At 47.1% G+C, this 17,619-nt stretch overlaps 3 protein-coding genes across 11 annotated transcripts in view; 1 reads left to right on the top strand and 2 right to left on the bottom strand.

Moving 5' to 3' along the window:
* Positions 1 to 2,470, bottom strand: part of LOC108041335 (isoleucine--tRNA ligase, cytoplasmic) — a 4,153-nt gene extending 1,683 nt beyond the window's left edge. The window contains exons 1-4 of one of the 2 annotated variants that reach the window (XM_017119236.2): positions 2,373 to 2,470; positions 2,177 to 2,321; positions 869 to 2,120; positions 1 to 809 (exon numbers count right to left, since the gene is read on the bottom strand). The exon at positions 1 to 809 is cut by the window's left edge and continues 42 nt beyond it. In XM_017119236.2, the coding sequence (XP_016974725.2) occupies positions 1 to 809; positions 869 to 2,120; positions 2,177 to 2,319 (2,204 nt within the window). In that variant the 5' untranslated portion in view covers positions 2,320 to 2,321; positions 2,373 to 2,470. Of the gene's footprint in view, positions 810 to 868; positions 2,121 to 2,176; positions 2,325 to 2,372 lie in introns of both variants that reach the window. The other variant, XM_017119237.2, reaches the window with a different exon arrangement.
* An 818-nt stretch (positions 2,471 to 3,288) lies between these two features.
* On the top strand, positions 3,289 to 7,114 carry LOC108041331 (membrane-associated protein Hem). Its single transcript, XM_017119223.2, has 2 exons — positions 3,289 to 4,682; positions 4,736 to 7,114. The coding sequence occupies exons 1-2, from the start codon at positions 3,503 to 3,505 to the stop codon at positions 6,934 to 6,936; spliced, it is 3,381 nt and encodes a 1,126-aa protein (XP_016974712.1). The 5' UTR covers positions 3,289 to 3,502; the 3' UTR covers positions 6,937 to 7,114.
* A 334-nt stretch (positions 7,115 to 7,448) lies between these two features.
* LOC108041332 (SRSF protein kinase 3) lies at positions 7,449 to 17,483 on the bottom strand. 8 transcript variants are annotated; one of them, XM_017119224.2, is made up of 8 exons: positions 16,022 to 17,483; positions 12,283 to 12,504; positions 11,765 to 12,216; positions 11,384 to 11,703; positions 11,016 to 11,159; positions 9,395 to 9,925; positions 8,663 to 8,933; positions 7,449 to 8,599 (listed from the first exon to the last, which is right to left on the bottom strand). In XM_017119224.2, the coding sequence occupies exons 1-8, from the start codon at positions 16,879 to 16,881 to the stop codon at positions 8,403 to 8,405; spliced, it is 2,997 nt and encodes a 998-aa protein (XP_016974713.1). In that variant the 5' UTR covers positions 16,882 to 17,483; the 3' UTR covers positions 7,449 to 8,402. The 8 variants fall into 8 exon arrangements, with proteins under 8 accessions (XP_016974713.1, XP_016974717.1, XP_016974719.2 ...); XM_017119228.2 differs by having other exon boundaries at positions 9,395 to 9,499; XM_017119230.2 differs by lacking the exon at positions 16,022 to 17,483 and adding an exon at positions 12,601 to 13,698 and having other exon boundaries at positions 9,395 to 9,499.
* Between the last annotated feature and the right edge of the window lie 136 nt (positions 17,484 to 17,619).

Raw genomic sequence — 17,619 nt, 5'->3', positions numbered from 1 at the left:
ACAGTGTACAGGCGGTACATTTTCATCTCGGTGGCAAAAAACTCCAGTAAACTCTCTTTGAAAGACAAAATCCACACATCGATTACTGAGGCCTTATCCATATTCTTTAAATGCCGTTCACGCTCGTAAGTGTATTGTCCCTTTCCTGCCAAGTCCTCCTTCTCATAGCGGATGATGTTTTGAAGCAAGAAACGATAAGCATTGTACCAAGGAAGAAACACATCCTTGATGATATCGCGCACACCCTCTTCCTTGAAGCGCAGACTTTCAGCCCTCACCACGGGAGAATTGATGAGATACAGTCGTAGCGCATCGGCTCCGTACTTATGGACCACCTCCATGGGATCAGGATAGTTCTTCTTGCGCTTCGACATTTTTTGACCATCAGCGGCCAACACCAACCCACTAGCAATGAGGTTCTTAAACGGTGCCTTGTTAAACAAAGCCGTCGAAATGACTAGGAGCGTGTAGAACCAGCCGCGGGTCTGATCTATGCCCTCTGCGATAAAGTCGGCAGGAAAATTGTTCATAAAGTCCTTTTCGTTTTCGAACGGAAAGTGCTGTTGTGCAAACGGCATTGAACCGGACTCAAACCAGCAGTCAAAAACGGGAGCTATGCGACGCAGTGGTGGGTTTCCAGGAACTGCAGACGGTATCTCAATGTGATCAATGCTCTCGCGGTGCAAATCCTCAACCAGAACGCCGGATAGCTCGGCCAATTGCTTGATGCTGCCAATGACCACCGTCTCTTCCCCGTTGGGCGACCTCCAGATAGGAATCGGCGTGCCCCAGTAGCGATTGCGCGAGATCTGAGTGAATATGTTTAACTTAGTAGAGAAGAAAAAATAGACAACTTTACTATACTCACAGCCCAATCTCTGGCCTCTTTTAGCCAATTGCCAAATCGTTTTTCCTTGACAAAGTCTGGCACCCAGTACGTCTGCGAACTGCAATCCAGCAGATTTTTCGACATGTGCTCAACACGCACAAACCAGGAAGGAACGGCCTTATAAATAAGCGGTGTGTCTGACCGCCAGCAGAAGGGGTAGCTATGCTTCACTTGGCCATTAGATACCAAGTTGCCCCGTGCCTTCAACGCAGCTATGATTAGCTTGTCGGCATCCTTGACGTATTGGCCCTCGAAGTCGCTAGCCTCCTTGGTAAACCGTCCCGTTTCGTCAACTGGACAGAGAACCTCGCTGGACTTTGTAATCAGTCCCGCTGCCAGGCATACGCGATAATCGTCCTCTCCAAAGTAAGGAGCATTGTGCACGATACCCGTACCAGAGTCCTCGGTGACGTACTCGTCTGTCAGGACGCGGAAAGCTTTTACCTGGTCCCCGCGTTTTGCGAAGTACGGGAACAGCGGCTTGTAATGCAGATCCTTGAGAGTTTTTCCTTCAAACTTGTCCTTCACCTCGTATTCTGCCTCAGATTTAAACACGTACGAGAGGCGCGACTCAGCGAGAACGAAGAGTCGGTCGCTCTTCACGTCACGCACCTTAACATATGTCATGGTCGGATGTACACAGCATGCAAAGTTGGAGGGCAGTGTCCAAGGCGTGGTGGTCCAGACTAAGAAGAAGGTATTTGGCAGCGAAATGGCCTCCAGGGCGACCACCACACAAGGATCAACCACCTCCTTATAGTTTTGATTCGCCTCGAAGTTAGACAGCGATGTTGTGCAGGCAGTGGAATAGGGCATAACCTTTACGCCCTGGTAGACCAGACCCTTGTCGAACAGTTGTTTGAAGATCCACCAAATGGACTCCATGTACCAGGGGTACAACGTCTTGTAGTCGTTTTTGAAATCGATCCAGCGACCTACTCGCGTCACCACGTTCTCCCACTCGTCGGCATACCGCATGACGATCTTCCGGCACTCAGCGTTGTAGGCAGCGATGCCCATCTTGGCCACGTCCTCGGGACCCCGGATATTCAGGAGCTTGTCGATCTCGAACTCTACAGGCAGCCCATGGCAATCCCACCCGAAGCGGCGGTCCACATGGTATCCCTGCTGGTAGGCGTACCGGGTAACGATGTCCTTGATGGTGCCGGCGAGGATGTGTCCGTAGTGGGGCAGCCCGGTAGCGAATGGCGGTCCATCGTAGAAAGTGTACCTGGGCGACACATTATAAGTTAGCAATTGGCTGATGCAATCGACTGCGGCACTTACTTGGGCTTTCCCTTCGACAGTTGGCTGCACTTTTCGAAGATATTTTCGTCACGCCACTGCTGCAGTACGTTCTCCTCCTCGGCCGGGAAGTTAATGTTCTCCGGCACTCGGCAAACGTCGCTGCGCTCCAGTTTCTTTCCCATGGCTGCCAAAAAGTATGGTGAATTATTTATGAAGTCAATTTGCTTATTCCAACCTTTTTTATCAGAAATCAAACCAATTTGCGGCGATTTTGCGTGGCAAACAACGTGCACTTTTGTAACGAACTACTGGTTCTGAAATCGCTCCGTTGTTCATCGGCTGCTGATATCGATACTAATCACCGATGACCGGTAAGGCACACTGGAAAAAACAAATTCTTCTTCTTAGTTGCTAAATAATTGAAAATGAAACAAAAATTTTTTACATTGGAGGAAAAGAACCAAAAATGTGTGTATTGAATTCTTAACAACTCACCTGCGTAACGGAATTATTATTAATCAATTTTGAATTCTATTTTTATTGTTAGATACTTTTAAAAACTATTAGTTAGCTATGAACCATTTAAAATATACGCTCTGAATTTTTGGTAGTTAAATTTGTATGAAACATCTGGCAACAGCTTAGCCAAATTCAACTATTCAGCTATTGTTTTAATTCTTATTACTTTTTTTATCATAAAATACCGCATAAATACCTAGACCAGAGGACAATAAAAAGTAAATGTATATAAAAGAAGGATATTTAAAGAACATTCTAATTAGTTTTTAATTTTTGAGATATTGGCATGAAAATTAAAAAATGGCTGTATTACCCTATTTTTCCACTAGGTTTTTTTAACGGAGTTTAACAGTAATAATTATCCCTTTTGAGTAAAACCTGAAAATGTAAATATCCCAATTGGCTAATTGTTCAGATAAAAAAATTTCACTTTGAAATATACAAAACTGTCACCAAAAAAAATGTCTAGAATTGTATAGATTTTGAATACTTTGACTTTTTGAAAACGAGATGATAATAAATTAGCTGGCAAACAGATGACAAATATTCAATATTTTTAAATGTATTTAATTTTATTGACAAGCCAAGCTGCTAGCTATTTCTTATCGATAGTGACATATCGCCACCAGCAGTACTTTGTTCATCACTATCCCGAAATCAAGAAGAAGAGTAATGTGTACACTTTTGTGTCGCTCTTTTTGGCCAATTTAACAATCGGAAAAGCATAAGTAACGGGACGGATTAGGGCTAATCGCTTGCCAATAAAGTTCGCCAGCGCACATTTGTGTTCTGGGCTTCACCGGAAACCAGCTTTCAGCCACTCGTCGTTGTCAACAGTCAGCGGACATGGCACGCCCAATTTTTCCAAATCAGCAAAAGATAGCTGAGAAACTAATCATCTTAAATGACCGCGGCCTCGGTATTCTGACGCGAATATACAACATTAAGAAGGCCTGCGGCGACACCAAATCGAAACCGGGATTCCTCTCTGAGAAGTCCTTGGAGTCGAGCATCAAATTCATTGTAAAGAGATTCCCCAACATCGACGTCAAGGGCCTTAATGCTATTGTGAACATCAAGGCGGAGATCATAAAGTCGCTGTCCCTGTACTATCACACATTCGTCGACCTGCTGGACTTCAAGGACAATGTCTGCGAGCTGCTCACCACGATGGACGCCTGTCAGATCCACCTTGACATCACGCTGAACTTCGAGCTGACCAAGTACTACCTGGACTTGGTGGTAACCTACGTGTCCCTGATGATCGTTCTGTCCAGGGTGGAGGATCGCAAGGCAGTGCTAGGTCTGTACAATGCCGCCTACGAGCTGCAGAACAACCAGGCTGACACGGGCTTTCCACGCCTCGGACAGATGATCCTTGACTACGAGGTTCCCCTAAAAAAGCTGGCCGAGGAGTTTATCCCCCACCAGCGACTCCTGACGAGTGCCCTGCGCTCGCTTACATCCATCTACGCCCTGCGAAATCTACCCGCTGATAAGTGGAGGGAGATGCAGAAGCTGAGTCTTGTGGGAAATCCGGCCATCCTTCTTAAGGCAGTGCGTACGGACACCATGTCCTGCGAGTATATTTCCCTGGAGTCAATGGACCGCTGGATAATCTTTGGCCTGTTGCTTAACCACCAAATGCTCGGCCAGTACCCGGAGGTCAACAAGATCTGGCTGTCTGCTTTAGAATCCAGCTGGGTTGTGGCACTTTTCCGCGACGAGGTCTTACAAATTCACCAGTACATCCAGGCCACCTTTGACGGGATTAAGGGCTACAGCAAGCGGATAGGTGAAGTCAAGGAAACCTACAACACTGCTGTCCAAAAAGCCGCTTTAATGCATCGGGAGCGACGGAAGTTCTTGCGAACAGCGTTGAAGGAGTTGGCCCTAATAATGACGGACCAGCCCGGCCTGCTGGGACCTAAAGCAATATTCATTTTTATCGGTCTTTGCCTAGCGCGCGACGAGATCCTTTGGCTCCTCAGACACAACGACAATCCGCCACTGCTCAAGAATAAAGGTTAGTATACTATCTGAGTTATTAATGCTGTTCTGACCGCATTTGTTTTAAAGGAAAAAGCAATGAGGATCTGGTGGACCGTCAGCTGCCTGAGCTGCTCTTTCACATGGAGGAACTGCGCGCTCTAGTGCGTAAATACAGCCAGGTTATGCAGCGGTACTACGTGCAATACTTGTCTGGATTTGATGCCACGGATCTCAATATTCGGATGCAGAGCCTGCAAATGTGTCCGGAAGACGAGAGCATAATCTTTAGCTCGCTCTACAACACGGCTGCAGGCTTGACTGTAAAGCAGGTGGAGGACAACGAATTGTTTTACTTCCGACCATTCCGCCTTGACTGGTTCCGCCTCCAGACGTATATGAGCGTTGGCAAGGCTGCCCTCAGAATCACAGAGCATGCAGAATTGGCCCGTCTTTTGGATTCAATGGTGTTTCACACTCGAGTAGTTGATAATTTGGACGAGATACTGGTGGAGACTTCGGATCTGAGTATATTCTGCTTCTATAACAAAATGTTTGACGATCAGTTTCACATGTGCTTGGAATTTCCTGCCCAGAACCGCTATATCATAGCCTTTCCATTGATCTGCAGTCACTTCCAAAACTGCACGCACGAAATGTGCCCGGAGGAACGCCACCACATCAGAGAGAGGTCACTTAGCGTGGTAAACATCTTCCTTGAAGAAATGGCTAAAGAAGCTAAAAACATCATAACCACCATTTGCGACGAGCAGTGTACCATGGCAGACGCTCTTTTGCCGAAGCACTGTGCAAAGATCTTGTCCGTCCAGTCGGCCCGCAAGAAGAAGGACAAATCCAAGTCGAAGCATTTCGACGACATACGAAAGCCTGGCGACGAATCATACCGAAAGACCCGCGAGGATCTGACGACGATGGACAAGTTGCACATGGCCTTGACGGAGCTCTGTTTTGCCATCAACTATTGCCCCACTGTTAACGTTTGGGAATTTGCATTCGCGCCTCGCGAATATCTCTGTCAAAACCTAGAGCACCGCTTCTCCCGGGATCTTGTGGGCATGGTAATGTTTAACCAGGAGACAATGGAGATCGCCAAGCCCTCGGAGCTGCTGGCCAGCGTTCGAGCCTACATGAATGTGCTGCAGACCGTGGAGAACTACGTGCACATAGACATAACACGTGTATTTAACAACTGTTTGTTACAGCAGACACAGGCCCTGGACTCTCATGGCGAGAAGACTATCGCCGCTTTGTACAATACTTGGTACAGTGAGGTCCTGCTAAGGCGAGTATCCGCTGGCAACATAGTGTTTTCCATCAACCAAAAGGCATTTGTACCCATTTCTCCCGAAGGCTGGGTTCCGTTTAACCCGCAGGAATTCTCTGATCTAAACGAGCTGCGCGCACTTGCAGAACTCGTGGGACCCTACGGGATCAAAACACTGAATGAAACACTTATGTGGCACATAGCCAACCAGGTGCAGGAACTAAAGTCGCTGGTAGGCACCAACAAGGAGGTGCTTATTACACTGCGTACCAGCTTTGACAAACCTGAGGTGATGAAGGAGCAATTTAAGCGGCTGCAGGACGTGGACCGCGTGCTGCAGCGCATGACGATCATTGGGGTGATCATCTGCTTCCGCAATCTGGTGCACGAGGCTCTCGTTGATGTGCTGGACAAGCGCATACCCTTTCTGCTTAGCTCTGTGAAGGACTTCCAGGAGCATCTGCCCGGAGGAGACCAGATTCGCGTTGCCTCCGAGATGGCCTCGGCAGCTGGCCTACTCTGCAAGGTGGATCCCACTTTGGCCAGTACGCTGAAGTCGAAGAAGCCAGAGTTCGATGAAGGTGAGCACCTTACGGCCTGTCTGCTGATGGTCTTCGTGGCCGTCTCTATTCCAAAACTAGCCCGGAACGAAAACTCGTTCTACAGGGCCACTATCGACGGGCACTCCAACAACACACACTGCATGGCGGCGGCCATTAATAATATCTTCGGAGCGTTGTTCACCATCTGCGGGCAGAGCGACATGGAAGACCGCATGAAGGAGTTCCTTGCTCTGGCCAGTTCTTCCCTTCTCCGTTTGGGCCAGGAGTCCGACAAGGAGGCGACTCGCAACCGAGAATCTATTTATTTGCTGCTGGACGAGATCGTCAAGCAATCACCCTTCCTAACGATGGATCTGTTGGAGTCATGCTTTCCCTACGTACTCATACGCAACGCTTACCATGGCGTTTACAAGCAGGAACAGATTTTGGGGCTGGCACTTTAATAATGGTCTGGGCCCCTGTTTATTCCGACTAATGCTTATATAGTTTATCCGCCGGTCGACTATCGATCATTATGCTAATCTAACATACTTTAAAATTGTTAAACATACCCTAATGTATTCTAGACACTGCATTTTTATACTCGTACAATTTCGAATAAAGTGCTTATGTAAACCAAAATGAGGACACAGTGCTAGTTTTATATTTTATCTCTTGATCGGTATGTATATTCTTTATTTCAGCTTATTGAAATATGTGCCCACTCTCTCGACCGTGCAGCTTCTCCGCTTAAATTTCTGTTATTTATTTATTTCTACACATGCGCACATGTGTGTGTATATTAAATATGTGTTTTTTTGGGGGAAAAATCTTCCACAATATTAAATTATTTGGTCACGATCAATATTACTTTGTAGGCTTGTGTACAAGTTCTTGTAGGCAAGTAGTAAAATATGTTTTCGTTATTGGTAATGCGATTTCTCAATAATTATCATTGGTAGTATTAAAATTTCGATTTTGAGTTTTCAATTCCGATACAAAGACTTTTATTCAATGAGTTATTGATTTATTGCTAATTGCAGTGAATTGGGAAAAGTTAATTTTCTCGGATGCTGGCAACTTTTTTAAATTTAATAAAATAATAAATGTGTTAAACCGAAATTGGGTAGGAGAACACTTCGCTGAAATCTGCTTATCTCCAAAATAGACTTAAGGTTCTACAATAAGTTTCGGTTAAATGTACCAAAATCACTACACGCTGCTAAAAAGCTGTCATTATTTGAATTTTCATCTGTATTTCTGTTAAACATTCTCGATATCTACAATTGGGCTTCGTTAATTATACACATACTATATTATTAATTTTATAGAAGGTATCGTTAATTATGTGATGCTGAATATTTTTCTAGTTCGTATAATTTATTTAGCATGTTTTATTTGGTTTCGCATGAAAATGTTTTCCTTTTCGGTCAGTCAGTTTAGGCATCTGTTGACTTCAAAATTGTCGTCATTGTCTTTTGTTTTTGTTTCACTTGTTTCTCATTTAATAAAAAATATATATGTATGTTTATACTTATATGCACGTTGTCGAAATAAAAACTTGAAAAACATTTTGCGCACCTTCTCGCGTTTGCATTTATCGTTAAAAATAAAATCGCTTCTTTAGTAATTACATTTTAAAGCTCTCAAGTACAAAAAATTAAAAAGCTTAAAAAATTCCATGCGGAACGTCCTCTTCACATGTCGTATGTGTATAAGGTGTGTGTATCGAGTCCTATACTGCTAACCTTCCTTCATCGGATTTCCTTGCTAACGTACATATAATATTCCTCTTTATAACAAAGTGGTTTGCATATAAAAGTTAAGCCTAGAAATACAATACGAGTTCGAAGTACGTATGTTATGTATGTATTATTTAAGTGCGCCTGTGTCTGTTGTCTCTCTAGCTTCCCACGACTCCTTGAGCCGTCTAGACGAACTCTTCCTGCTCCAGCCACGGATGCTGCAGGCACTCTGCTGCCGAAGCGCGTATGACTGGATTGTACTCGAGCATGGGCAGAAGAAAGTCGGAGAACTTCTTGGCCTCCACCGGATCCCAGTCGTACTTCTCCACAAGCACGTTCTTTAGACTCCAGGGCTTAAGCTTGGTGATGTTCCTCAGGCTGCCTGCAATTGAAGATCGCCGAGAGGCTGACATCAGTGTTTCCGTTGGATCACATCAATACCTACCATAGCTGGTGAAATACTTCAGCCCATGCTTGCCCCGCAGGATCACCGACTGCGGTATGGAGCCCAGCAGCTCGACAATGTGCGCCAAGTGATCTTCGTCACGACTGTACGACTCGCCGGCGTGGGGGTCGAACAAATAGTCGCCCGTGGCGAGCTCAAAGGCCAAGCAGGCGGTGCTCCAAATGTCGGCGGTATAATTGTACGGCGCTCCCAGCAGCACCTCGATCGATCGATACTGGCGCGTCTGAATGTCCTCAGTGAAGTGATGATACTGGAGATGAAGAGAAAGTCATAATGTCGTATTTCTTCAGGTGCAGTTAACGTCCTCACGAGTAAAACGTTGTTCTTATGTGATTATTTTATCTCACCAAAGTATACATAATAATGACATACTATACATCAATGATGTAAAAGACAATTGGGAATTAAACGAAATTGCTTTCCAGAATAAAGTGAAATCGAAAAACCTTACTTTTACCAATTAATAAGGTCGATTTTGGATGCCAGGATGAAAATAAAACATTTGAAGCTAATGCGGATACCCAAAAACACTTAATGGGAACCTATAAAGTATTTATATTTTTGATTAGGGCGATATGTCTATCCTTATGAACTTCGATATTTCTCTAAGTGAAAAAGCTATTATTTGAAATTAGTAAAATGGTTTTATTGGGCTATACTCGTGAGGGACTCATAGGAATTACTGGAGTTCTTTAGAATAAGGAGACTCACGTCGTAGCAGGCGTTGCCCAGATCGGCGATCTTCACACGGACGTTGCTGTTGTTGATGAGCGACTGGATCGTATAGGTGTTGTTCTGGCTACTCTGACTCTGGTTCTGCGAAGGAATGGCATTGGCATTGACATTTAGTTTAGCGATGGTTGTTGTCGTTGTCGTTGTTGTCGCGGAGGATATCGCGTTGGTTGTTGTTCTTGATGTGCTTGTTGTTGTATGATCGCCATTATAGAGCTCAGTGCTTGCGGCTGTTGTTGTACAGGTTGTACTGGTAGTTGGAGCTGTTGTAGGCGCTATATGCGTGAACGAGGGGGTGCACGTGCTGGGTGGCGTGGCAGAGGCGGTGGAGGGTGTGGGTGTGGCACTTGGAGGGGCGGAAGTGGATATTGTATCGCTATTGGTGTTCGTGTTGGCGAGGCTGTATTCGTTGGGCAAGGACGTGCACGTGCTCGAGTTGATCTTGGACTTGGCTATCGTATTGGTGTTGTGGGAGGGACAGGAGTTATTGGTGGAGTTCGGGGTGGGCAGCTGTATCGTGTGTATATAGCGAAATGTTGCATATAAATTGGTTCACACAAAGAAAGGAAGAAAAGAATACACAATGTTGGTTTGCTTATTTGTAGGTTTCTCTAGTTGGTGCGTATAACAAAACACATACAGCGTGGGGGTCAAAGCTGGGATTTTCTGTCAAAATCCCAACGGTGATTACCACTGATTAGTATCCCTATGGAATACCCAGCTCGACATTCCATTTGGGAATCAACACATATTTAATATATATATATTTAATTACAACATCGGTTATATTATAAACAGCTTAGACTTGACACTCATAACTGCAGCTGTGGTCAAAAAGCTGAGATATTGATTGTACTTGATTATTTAAATTAAATAAGCCTAAAAGTTATAAAATTAGTATTAGTTGCATTTAATCTTAAAATGCAAAAATGCTCATAACTGCAGCTGTGGTCAAAAAGCTGAGATTGATTAATTGATTGTACTTGATTATTTAAATTAAATAAGCCCAAAAGTTATAAAATACATAAACAACTTGTCATATTAATGTAAAATATTATTTTTTATGAGGAATCAATTATTTTTAGTTGTTATTTGATTAATTACAATCCAAAAACAGTTAAATTCAAATTAATAAATAATCAAGAGATAACTTGAAAAGAAACAATAATATTAAATTCAATTTTGTTCTGTACAAATTTTGTAAAAATTGCCTAAAAAGTAAACGAAATATTTACGGCATGTTCTAGTACTTATTCGAGTTCTTTGACCGCAACTGTATATTCACAACAAGAAGGTATACATTTAGCAGGTAGCAATAGAAACATAAAGCATTAAAATAGAGCCCGTTGCAAACATCTAAAGCTGGCAATGCCAACAATCAATCAAGCATTTGACTTTTCGTTCCAGGATTTAATTCACTAGGTTAAGCGTGTGGTATTATTGTGGGAGTGAGGCAGGAAATGTGAACTAAGGAGCGATAATCAGAATCAGTAAGTAAGAAGTAACCTCATAACAAAACATGTAAAGCAAAATCGAAAAGCGAACTCATTCTGGAAGGGCTCTAGGGACCGGGCTACCGCTAGATCCAAATCCACATTACCTCAGGGACCTCGACCTCGCTGGGACTGGCCTCGGGTTCTGTCTCTTGCTCGAGCTCGGGATCGGGATCGGTGGGCGTATCGGTGGCCATGCTCTGCTCGCCCAGCGTGTCGGACTCGGGATCTTCCTCACAATCCCCAGAAGACTGTGTCGAGTGTCAAACCAAAAAACGCGAAAATAAATGAAAACAAAAAGAATAAAAATTTTGTGTTTCTTTTGGGTGCAGTTTGTGGTGTTGCGGGTGGGTTCACAGTATGAAGAGTGCAAATACTTTCCATGCACACCACGACGAGCAATCCCGGCCAAAGCTTTCAAGTGTGGGGCAGGGGCGACTGAGGACCTGTGGACCTGGTATGGAAGCGAACTCACCTTGGCAGTGATTTTCTTCTCGGCTCGGTAGCGGTTGTTCAGGTTCGCTGATCCGCCGAGGCCTCCGTTACACTCGCTGTCCCCCAACAGACTGGAGTACTTGGAGGCCAGCGAGGAGGTGGTGTTGGAGTTGAGCGTGGACGAGGTGGTGGTGGTGTCTTCTTTGTCCAGCGAGGACATGATCACAGCGGCCAGCGGCGTCGACGAATTGGAGTTGTTCGCCGTGCTGTTGCTGGTGTTCGTATTGGTGTTGGCCGACCCATTTGGCTCGATGAGGGGCCACTTGGCCCGCGACTTTATCTGCTTCTCGATAGAGCTGACTGGGGGTGCACACGTTTAAGAAACTTAGCCGGTGGTCAATTTAATATAAAGCATACTTACTGTAAGAGTCGGGGAAATCGGCCCCCTTTACCCGCAGACTGTTGATCTCGTCGTCAATCTGCTGGTTCATCGCGGCGGCATTGTCGATCACCAGCAGGATGTTCTCCGGCTTGATGTCCGTGTGAATGATGCTGCACTTGCTGTGCAGGTAGTCCAGTCCCTCCAGCACCTGGCGGATTATGTTGCGCACCTGGGCGATGGCCAGGCCCTGGTAATTATTCTTCACGATCAGCTTATAGAGGCTGCAGCCAAGCGCCTCGAAGACCAGGCACGTGTGCATCCCGTTCACACCGCGCACCGTGAAGTGGTTCATCAGCCGCACGATCCTCTCCCGCTTGACGTCCATGGGGTCAGCATCGCGGATTGCCTCCAGCAGTCGGATCTCGTCTGCAGCGGTCTCGATGTAGTGCGGAGCACTTTTCACCACCTTGAGGGCCACGTACTTCTCGTCTCTGCGGGAATGGTGATTTTAAAATAACCTTGTAAATCGGGGGGAAACTTTGACTTGCTCCACTCACTTGAGATCCCGGCACAGCCATACAGTGGAAAAGTGGCCCCAGCCCAGTTTGCGCACCACGCGAAACCGATTGTCGAAGATGTCCCCAATGACCACTGGATGGTAGCCACCACGACAGTACTGAGAGGCGTCTTCCTGCTCCTCGTCCGAAACGTACAGACTGCTGTCGGACGAGTCCGGGTAGATTTCGTCCGTCGTGCTTAGAGTACCGCGGGGCTCCGATCTGAAATGCGGGAAATTGGGAGATGGTTAAGATCAGTTTACACCCATATTAATATGTTCTCATGATTAAAGGTAGAAAAGGTCCCCAAAAACCCACTTAAACTCGGGATGATCCGCATCCTCTTCCTTGACCGCATCTGCCAATTGAGGCAGCTTAATGGTGAGGGGCTGCTCCCGCGGCGGCAAGTAGGTGTCCAGGACCACTTCTCCGGGAGTCACGGGCTCAAATAACAGCGCCAAGTGGCGGTGGTGCTTTGGCCTCTTAGACTGTTGGCGCAGGGCAATGAGGATGGGACCGGCGGAGACGCAGTTTCGCTTCTTGGTGAACCTCTTGCGCCGCTTCTTCTCCTCCACCTCCAGCAGGGCCTCTGTGGCCGCCTCCTGGGCAGCCCGCTTCTCCTGCTCGGAAACGAAGTTGAAGTCGCAAGTCAGCTCCTTGGTCACGTCGGACGTGGCGTTCAGAGGCTGTTCAGGTCCGGCACCGCAGCTCCACAGCCGGAGCAGGTGCATCAAGAAGAGGAACAGCAGCAGCAGGCTGACCTGCAGCACGCCCATGAAGATCGGGTCCTGGGCAAGGGTGGCCAGGACGCGCCGGCTCAGCAGGTGCAGCCTGCCGGCGAGAGATGCGAGGAGCTGGAGGCGGAGCATGTAGTCCGGGTGGAGATCAATCCACCAATACCAATGGTCCAGCAGAGTCGTTCGCCACCCAAGGCCCAGCGTGGCGTTGGCCTCCAGGGGACAGGTGGCCCCTTCCAGGCTGGGGTGTGTCCCCCAGCCATCCATTTCTGACTCGCTTCACTGCTCGATTCGACAATTGGATTTCTGACTCGGCATTCGCGCGTTCATGGCCCCCGGGTGCAGTAACGGGGGGTTGCTGTGGGCGTGCGTGTGGGCGGGGATGCGACCTTGACTTTTCTATGCCCCCACTTGCATCACGGACACCCGCCGAACGAGTTTGGTCGAAACACAAACACTGGGCTTGCACACACACCCCTTACATAACACAGTAGACCGTGCGGGGTAAATAAATAAAATATCGCACAGCGGAAAAATCTGAATTATGAAAAGTATCTGTATCTGCGCGAGTATCTTTCCTCGTTCGTCCGATTCGTTCAGTTGCGTCCGCGAGAATGTCGAAATGGCTTTGCTTTTCGCTTTTGTTTTTGCCGCCTCTTCCTGAGCGGGCCAAGGCGCAGCCGTTTCCAACTCGCGCGAGTATTTTCTGTTATTTCTGTTCTGTTTTTTTGTCACAACTAAGTTTAGTCTTCGTCCGCTCTCCTTTCGCCCCAACCCACCCCCCACCGCCCCGGCCCGGTAGAGTGTGACTGTGTGCGGATCACCTAGAAACTGTGCCCACCGATAGTTTTCCGTAAAGTGTTACATTGAAAAAAATCCGGAAAACGTATTGAAGACAAACACAAACTTTCCCATATTGTAGGTTCTACCGGGAATGTCAAAGAAATCATTTTAAAGAAAATTCCAACCAAACTGATGTTGTTATTTCAGATTACTAGTTTATTGGCCAATATTGCTTGAAATGGTCTATAAAAAGCATTGCCCCCATACCACTGCCCCCACAATTTTAGAGCACCCAAACCGACTCCTTATGAAGTAATACTTTTTGTTTTAAATAAGATGGACCTTTTTCCGCAGTGTATATCTGCTGGCGTCATTATCCAATGTACTTCATCAAGTCGATGTCGTTGCCATCGTTGTTCGGCGCCTTTGCCGGTCATGGACTGCACCACACCAGGAAAGAATCCACCACATTAACACACACATGCGGGGCCCATCAGCATCATCATCAAGTTCTTCTAGATTTCTTAGGCACCATGCCAAGTTTGCCTGGCCTTTGTAGAGGGGTGTTCGACAAGCAGGATTTCAAATACCTCGAATTCCAGAAGGTTTCGAAACCACATTGAAAGGTAGTTTCGAGCGTTCGGGTGCGATTGAAAAATTCCTCGGAATGCGATTGCAGTCCGCCGCCCGTACAGTATGCAAATGTTTGGGTTCATAAAATGACTAACCAGACTATTGATTTTTGCAACCCCTCCTTGCTTGGGTCACTCTTTGTTTCCTATGGAGCTAGAACGACTCCTTTAAAGGGAAAAGCTTGCCTCTTGAGTCACCCTATGTCTCACACACGAACGCACCTTACTCGGCGCTGCTTCTTCCACATTATTATTTATAGACGCCCAAAGAAGCGTATAAAAACAATAAATCGCTGAGGAAATCAGTGCAAAAACAGAGCATCTAGAGGCAGAGAAACGTCATCGTTCTGCTCAATTGCAGTGAGCTTTCGAGATTTTGAGGGCGGCTGAATGTGAAGGAGGAAAGGTGGTGGCTCAGATGTGTTGGGGATGCCTGTTGGTTACCCACTGGCGTCACGTGGTGCCAACTTGCGGTTAAGGCAAATTAAAACGTAAACAAACCGAGCGGACAGCGTGAGGGAATTGATGGGGGTGGTCGGCTTAGGATTACGAGTGGGGAGGTAGGGGACGTTGAATTTAGGGAGCGAGGGAGGGAGGAGGCACCGCAATTGGGAAACTATGCCACACAAGTAGGTAGTGTGTGAAATTGTTATCCCATTTAGGTTTCAGTTGAATGCCAGCGCACTGTGGGACGGAGAGAATCGAACGAATGTGCTGCGCTTTTGGATCTGTGAGACCTACTGAGGACCACTGTGCCTGCATAGTGGGAACATAAACACTTGGCCGCCCCATCCACATAGATACTGGAACTGCTCGTTTCAGTTCGATGAATTTATTGGTTAAGCGGGAGACACGCGAAACACACAGGGCGTATACTTGATTTTCGTAATTTATTCCACCAGGGCCTATTTATAAAATTGTATTATTAAACCCTTGTTTTGTATTAAACAAAAACAACCCTAACGATGTGAAAATGTCGTGACGATCTCAACGATATCAAAAATTGTGACGAAAAATTAATATATATAGGAAAATAAAATAAAAACCGGCATTACTGGCTGTTTTTCTACATATACACCTTAGGTCGAGCTATAAACATTTCTTCAAATTAAAAAAATACATTTTTCATTTTATAAAGCTGAAATTTTATTTAAAAGTGACCGAAAAAATCTAAGTATTGCCGTTTTGTATAATCTAAATTTTTGTTATAACCGCTTATTCTAATTTAGATTAAATGAACTCATTCAAAAATTCTCAAAAGACCGTTCTTGAGATATTTAACTCTTAATTCTGAGTTGCAAAAAAAAAATTTACTTTCTTGAAAATCAAAATATCCAAATTAATGATATCAACAATTTTTTTTAAGTGTAGGCTATAACGTATCCAATATCCCTTAACTCCCTGTCAGCATGCATACTTAATATAACAACATACAACTTAATTGATCGGAATTTATGGTAGCCATGCCTTTCACATGGACTGCCCGATTTTCTTATAGCAGTTATAAAGTGCTGGCACAAGAAAATTTCTCTCCTCAGACTATATTACACCAAGGAACATTTGACCGCCCGTACCCAGGATACTTACAGGCTGACGAAGGGACCGCGCAGCGCCGGCATGTCCCGGCGTCGGTTGAGCGGCGGGGAGAGCGACAGCGAGAGGAAGTCCTGCTGAGCCTTGTCCTCGTCCACGATGCTGGTCGGGGTGCTGTAGATGCGCGTCGTTGGCAGGTAGCCAATCTGCTGCAGAAAGTCGTCGCGGTAGGAGAGCTTGGTGGTGGACTGCGAGGAGGTCAGCGGCAGCGACAGCGGGGATCCGTAGAGCGGCGCCAGTGGCAGGGCCCCAGACATCGAGGCCAGTGAAAGCGGCTGCTGATAGTGTCCTCCTCCAGATCCAGCGCCAGATCCCGACCCCGATCCCGATCCCGCTGCAGTGCCGTTTCCATGGTGGTGCAGGTGCAGGCCGGGCTGGGGAGCATGAAAGTGCGGATAGGGGATGCCGTGGGCGTAAGCGGGGGCGCGCGACAAGTAGGGCGGAGTGATGATCTTGTCGTCGAAGCTGCGCCGGAAGCTGAAGCCCTTCAGCGAGTTGCTGTAGTTGCGATGCGAGAGCGGCGAACTGCCCAAGTCGATGCTGGCGGCCGGGCCCAGGATTCCGGCGGTGAGGCCACCTCCAGCCGAGGCCGTGCTCCCGCTGGCCGTCGCCGTGGCACTGCCCAGCATGCTCAGCGCAGGCGAGGTGCGAAGCTGGGGGCTACCGCCGCTGCCGCCCACTCCACCGCCTGCACCGGACGCCGTCGTGGTCGCGGTGGAGAGCGGGGGCGAGATGGCACTCAGCGTGGAGATGCCGCTATCACTGCTGCATATGCCGGCCGGCAGAGTCGAGTGGGTGGGCGAGATGAGGTGAGGGTGGTGCTTTCCGTTGGCGGAGCCGACGAGGCCGGCCATGCCGCTACTGGGCAGTACCGGCGCCAGGATGCCTGCGCTGCGTTCCGCCCGGGGTGAGTATCCTGATCTGTGCGGGGCTGGTCCCTCGCCTAGTCCTGGTGACCACTGGGCAGCTAGAAGCAGCTTACTCGCGTCTTTGTCCTCATCGCTGGTCTACTTCCTTTGTTCCTGTTCCTGTTGCTGGTTTGGACTTCGTGTAACATACTTTTGTGCGTAGGAAAATCAATGAAGCCCGTGCCTAAAACATTTTAATGCATTTTAAGCAGAGTTTTTCTCGCTTTGTAACCCAAATTGCGCATGAAAAAAGTAAGGCGAAAAGCCACACACACACACACACTGCCACGAACTGGTTCGCGAGGGGGGTTTTTCCACGGCCTGCCTCCGACTTGGCCAATTCGATTCCGCTGCCTTTAGCTACGTACGCGCCAGTAATCTGGTTAACAGCGGAATTGATTTATCCTCGACAATTAAAGCGAGCACATCACATTTTCCACTTCTGTATTTCTGGCAGGAGCAGCGCAGCAGCAGGAGCAGCAACCAGGAAAAGTCTTCTCCTTTGTCCGCACTTCGCTGGAACTCTCCGACGGACTGCCCTTCGGGTTCTGAGGCGGAAAACTCTGCGGCGAAGTTTAGAGAGTCCGGGGAGCGGGCAGAGCGCATGTGCCGGCGGTTGCCCGTTACTGCCCCAAAACAAAACAAACCAGAGCGGAGAGAGTGAAAGCTACTGCAGTCAGCTGG

This window comes from Drosophila rhopaloa, unplaced genomic scaffold, assembly GCF_018152115.1.
Source record: "Drosophila rhopaloa isolate 14029-0021.01 unplaced genomic scaffold, ASM1815211v1 contig_171, whole genome shotgun sequence".
Lineage (NCBI taxonomy): Eukaryota > Metazoa > Arthropoda > Insecta > Diptera > Drosophilidae > Drosophila > Drosophila rhopaloa.
The sequence above is the reverse complement of the archived record's forward strand: the minus strand, read 5'-3'. Positions and strand labels throughout refer to the sequence as shown.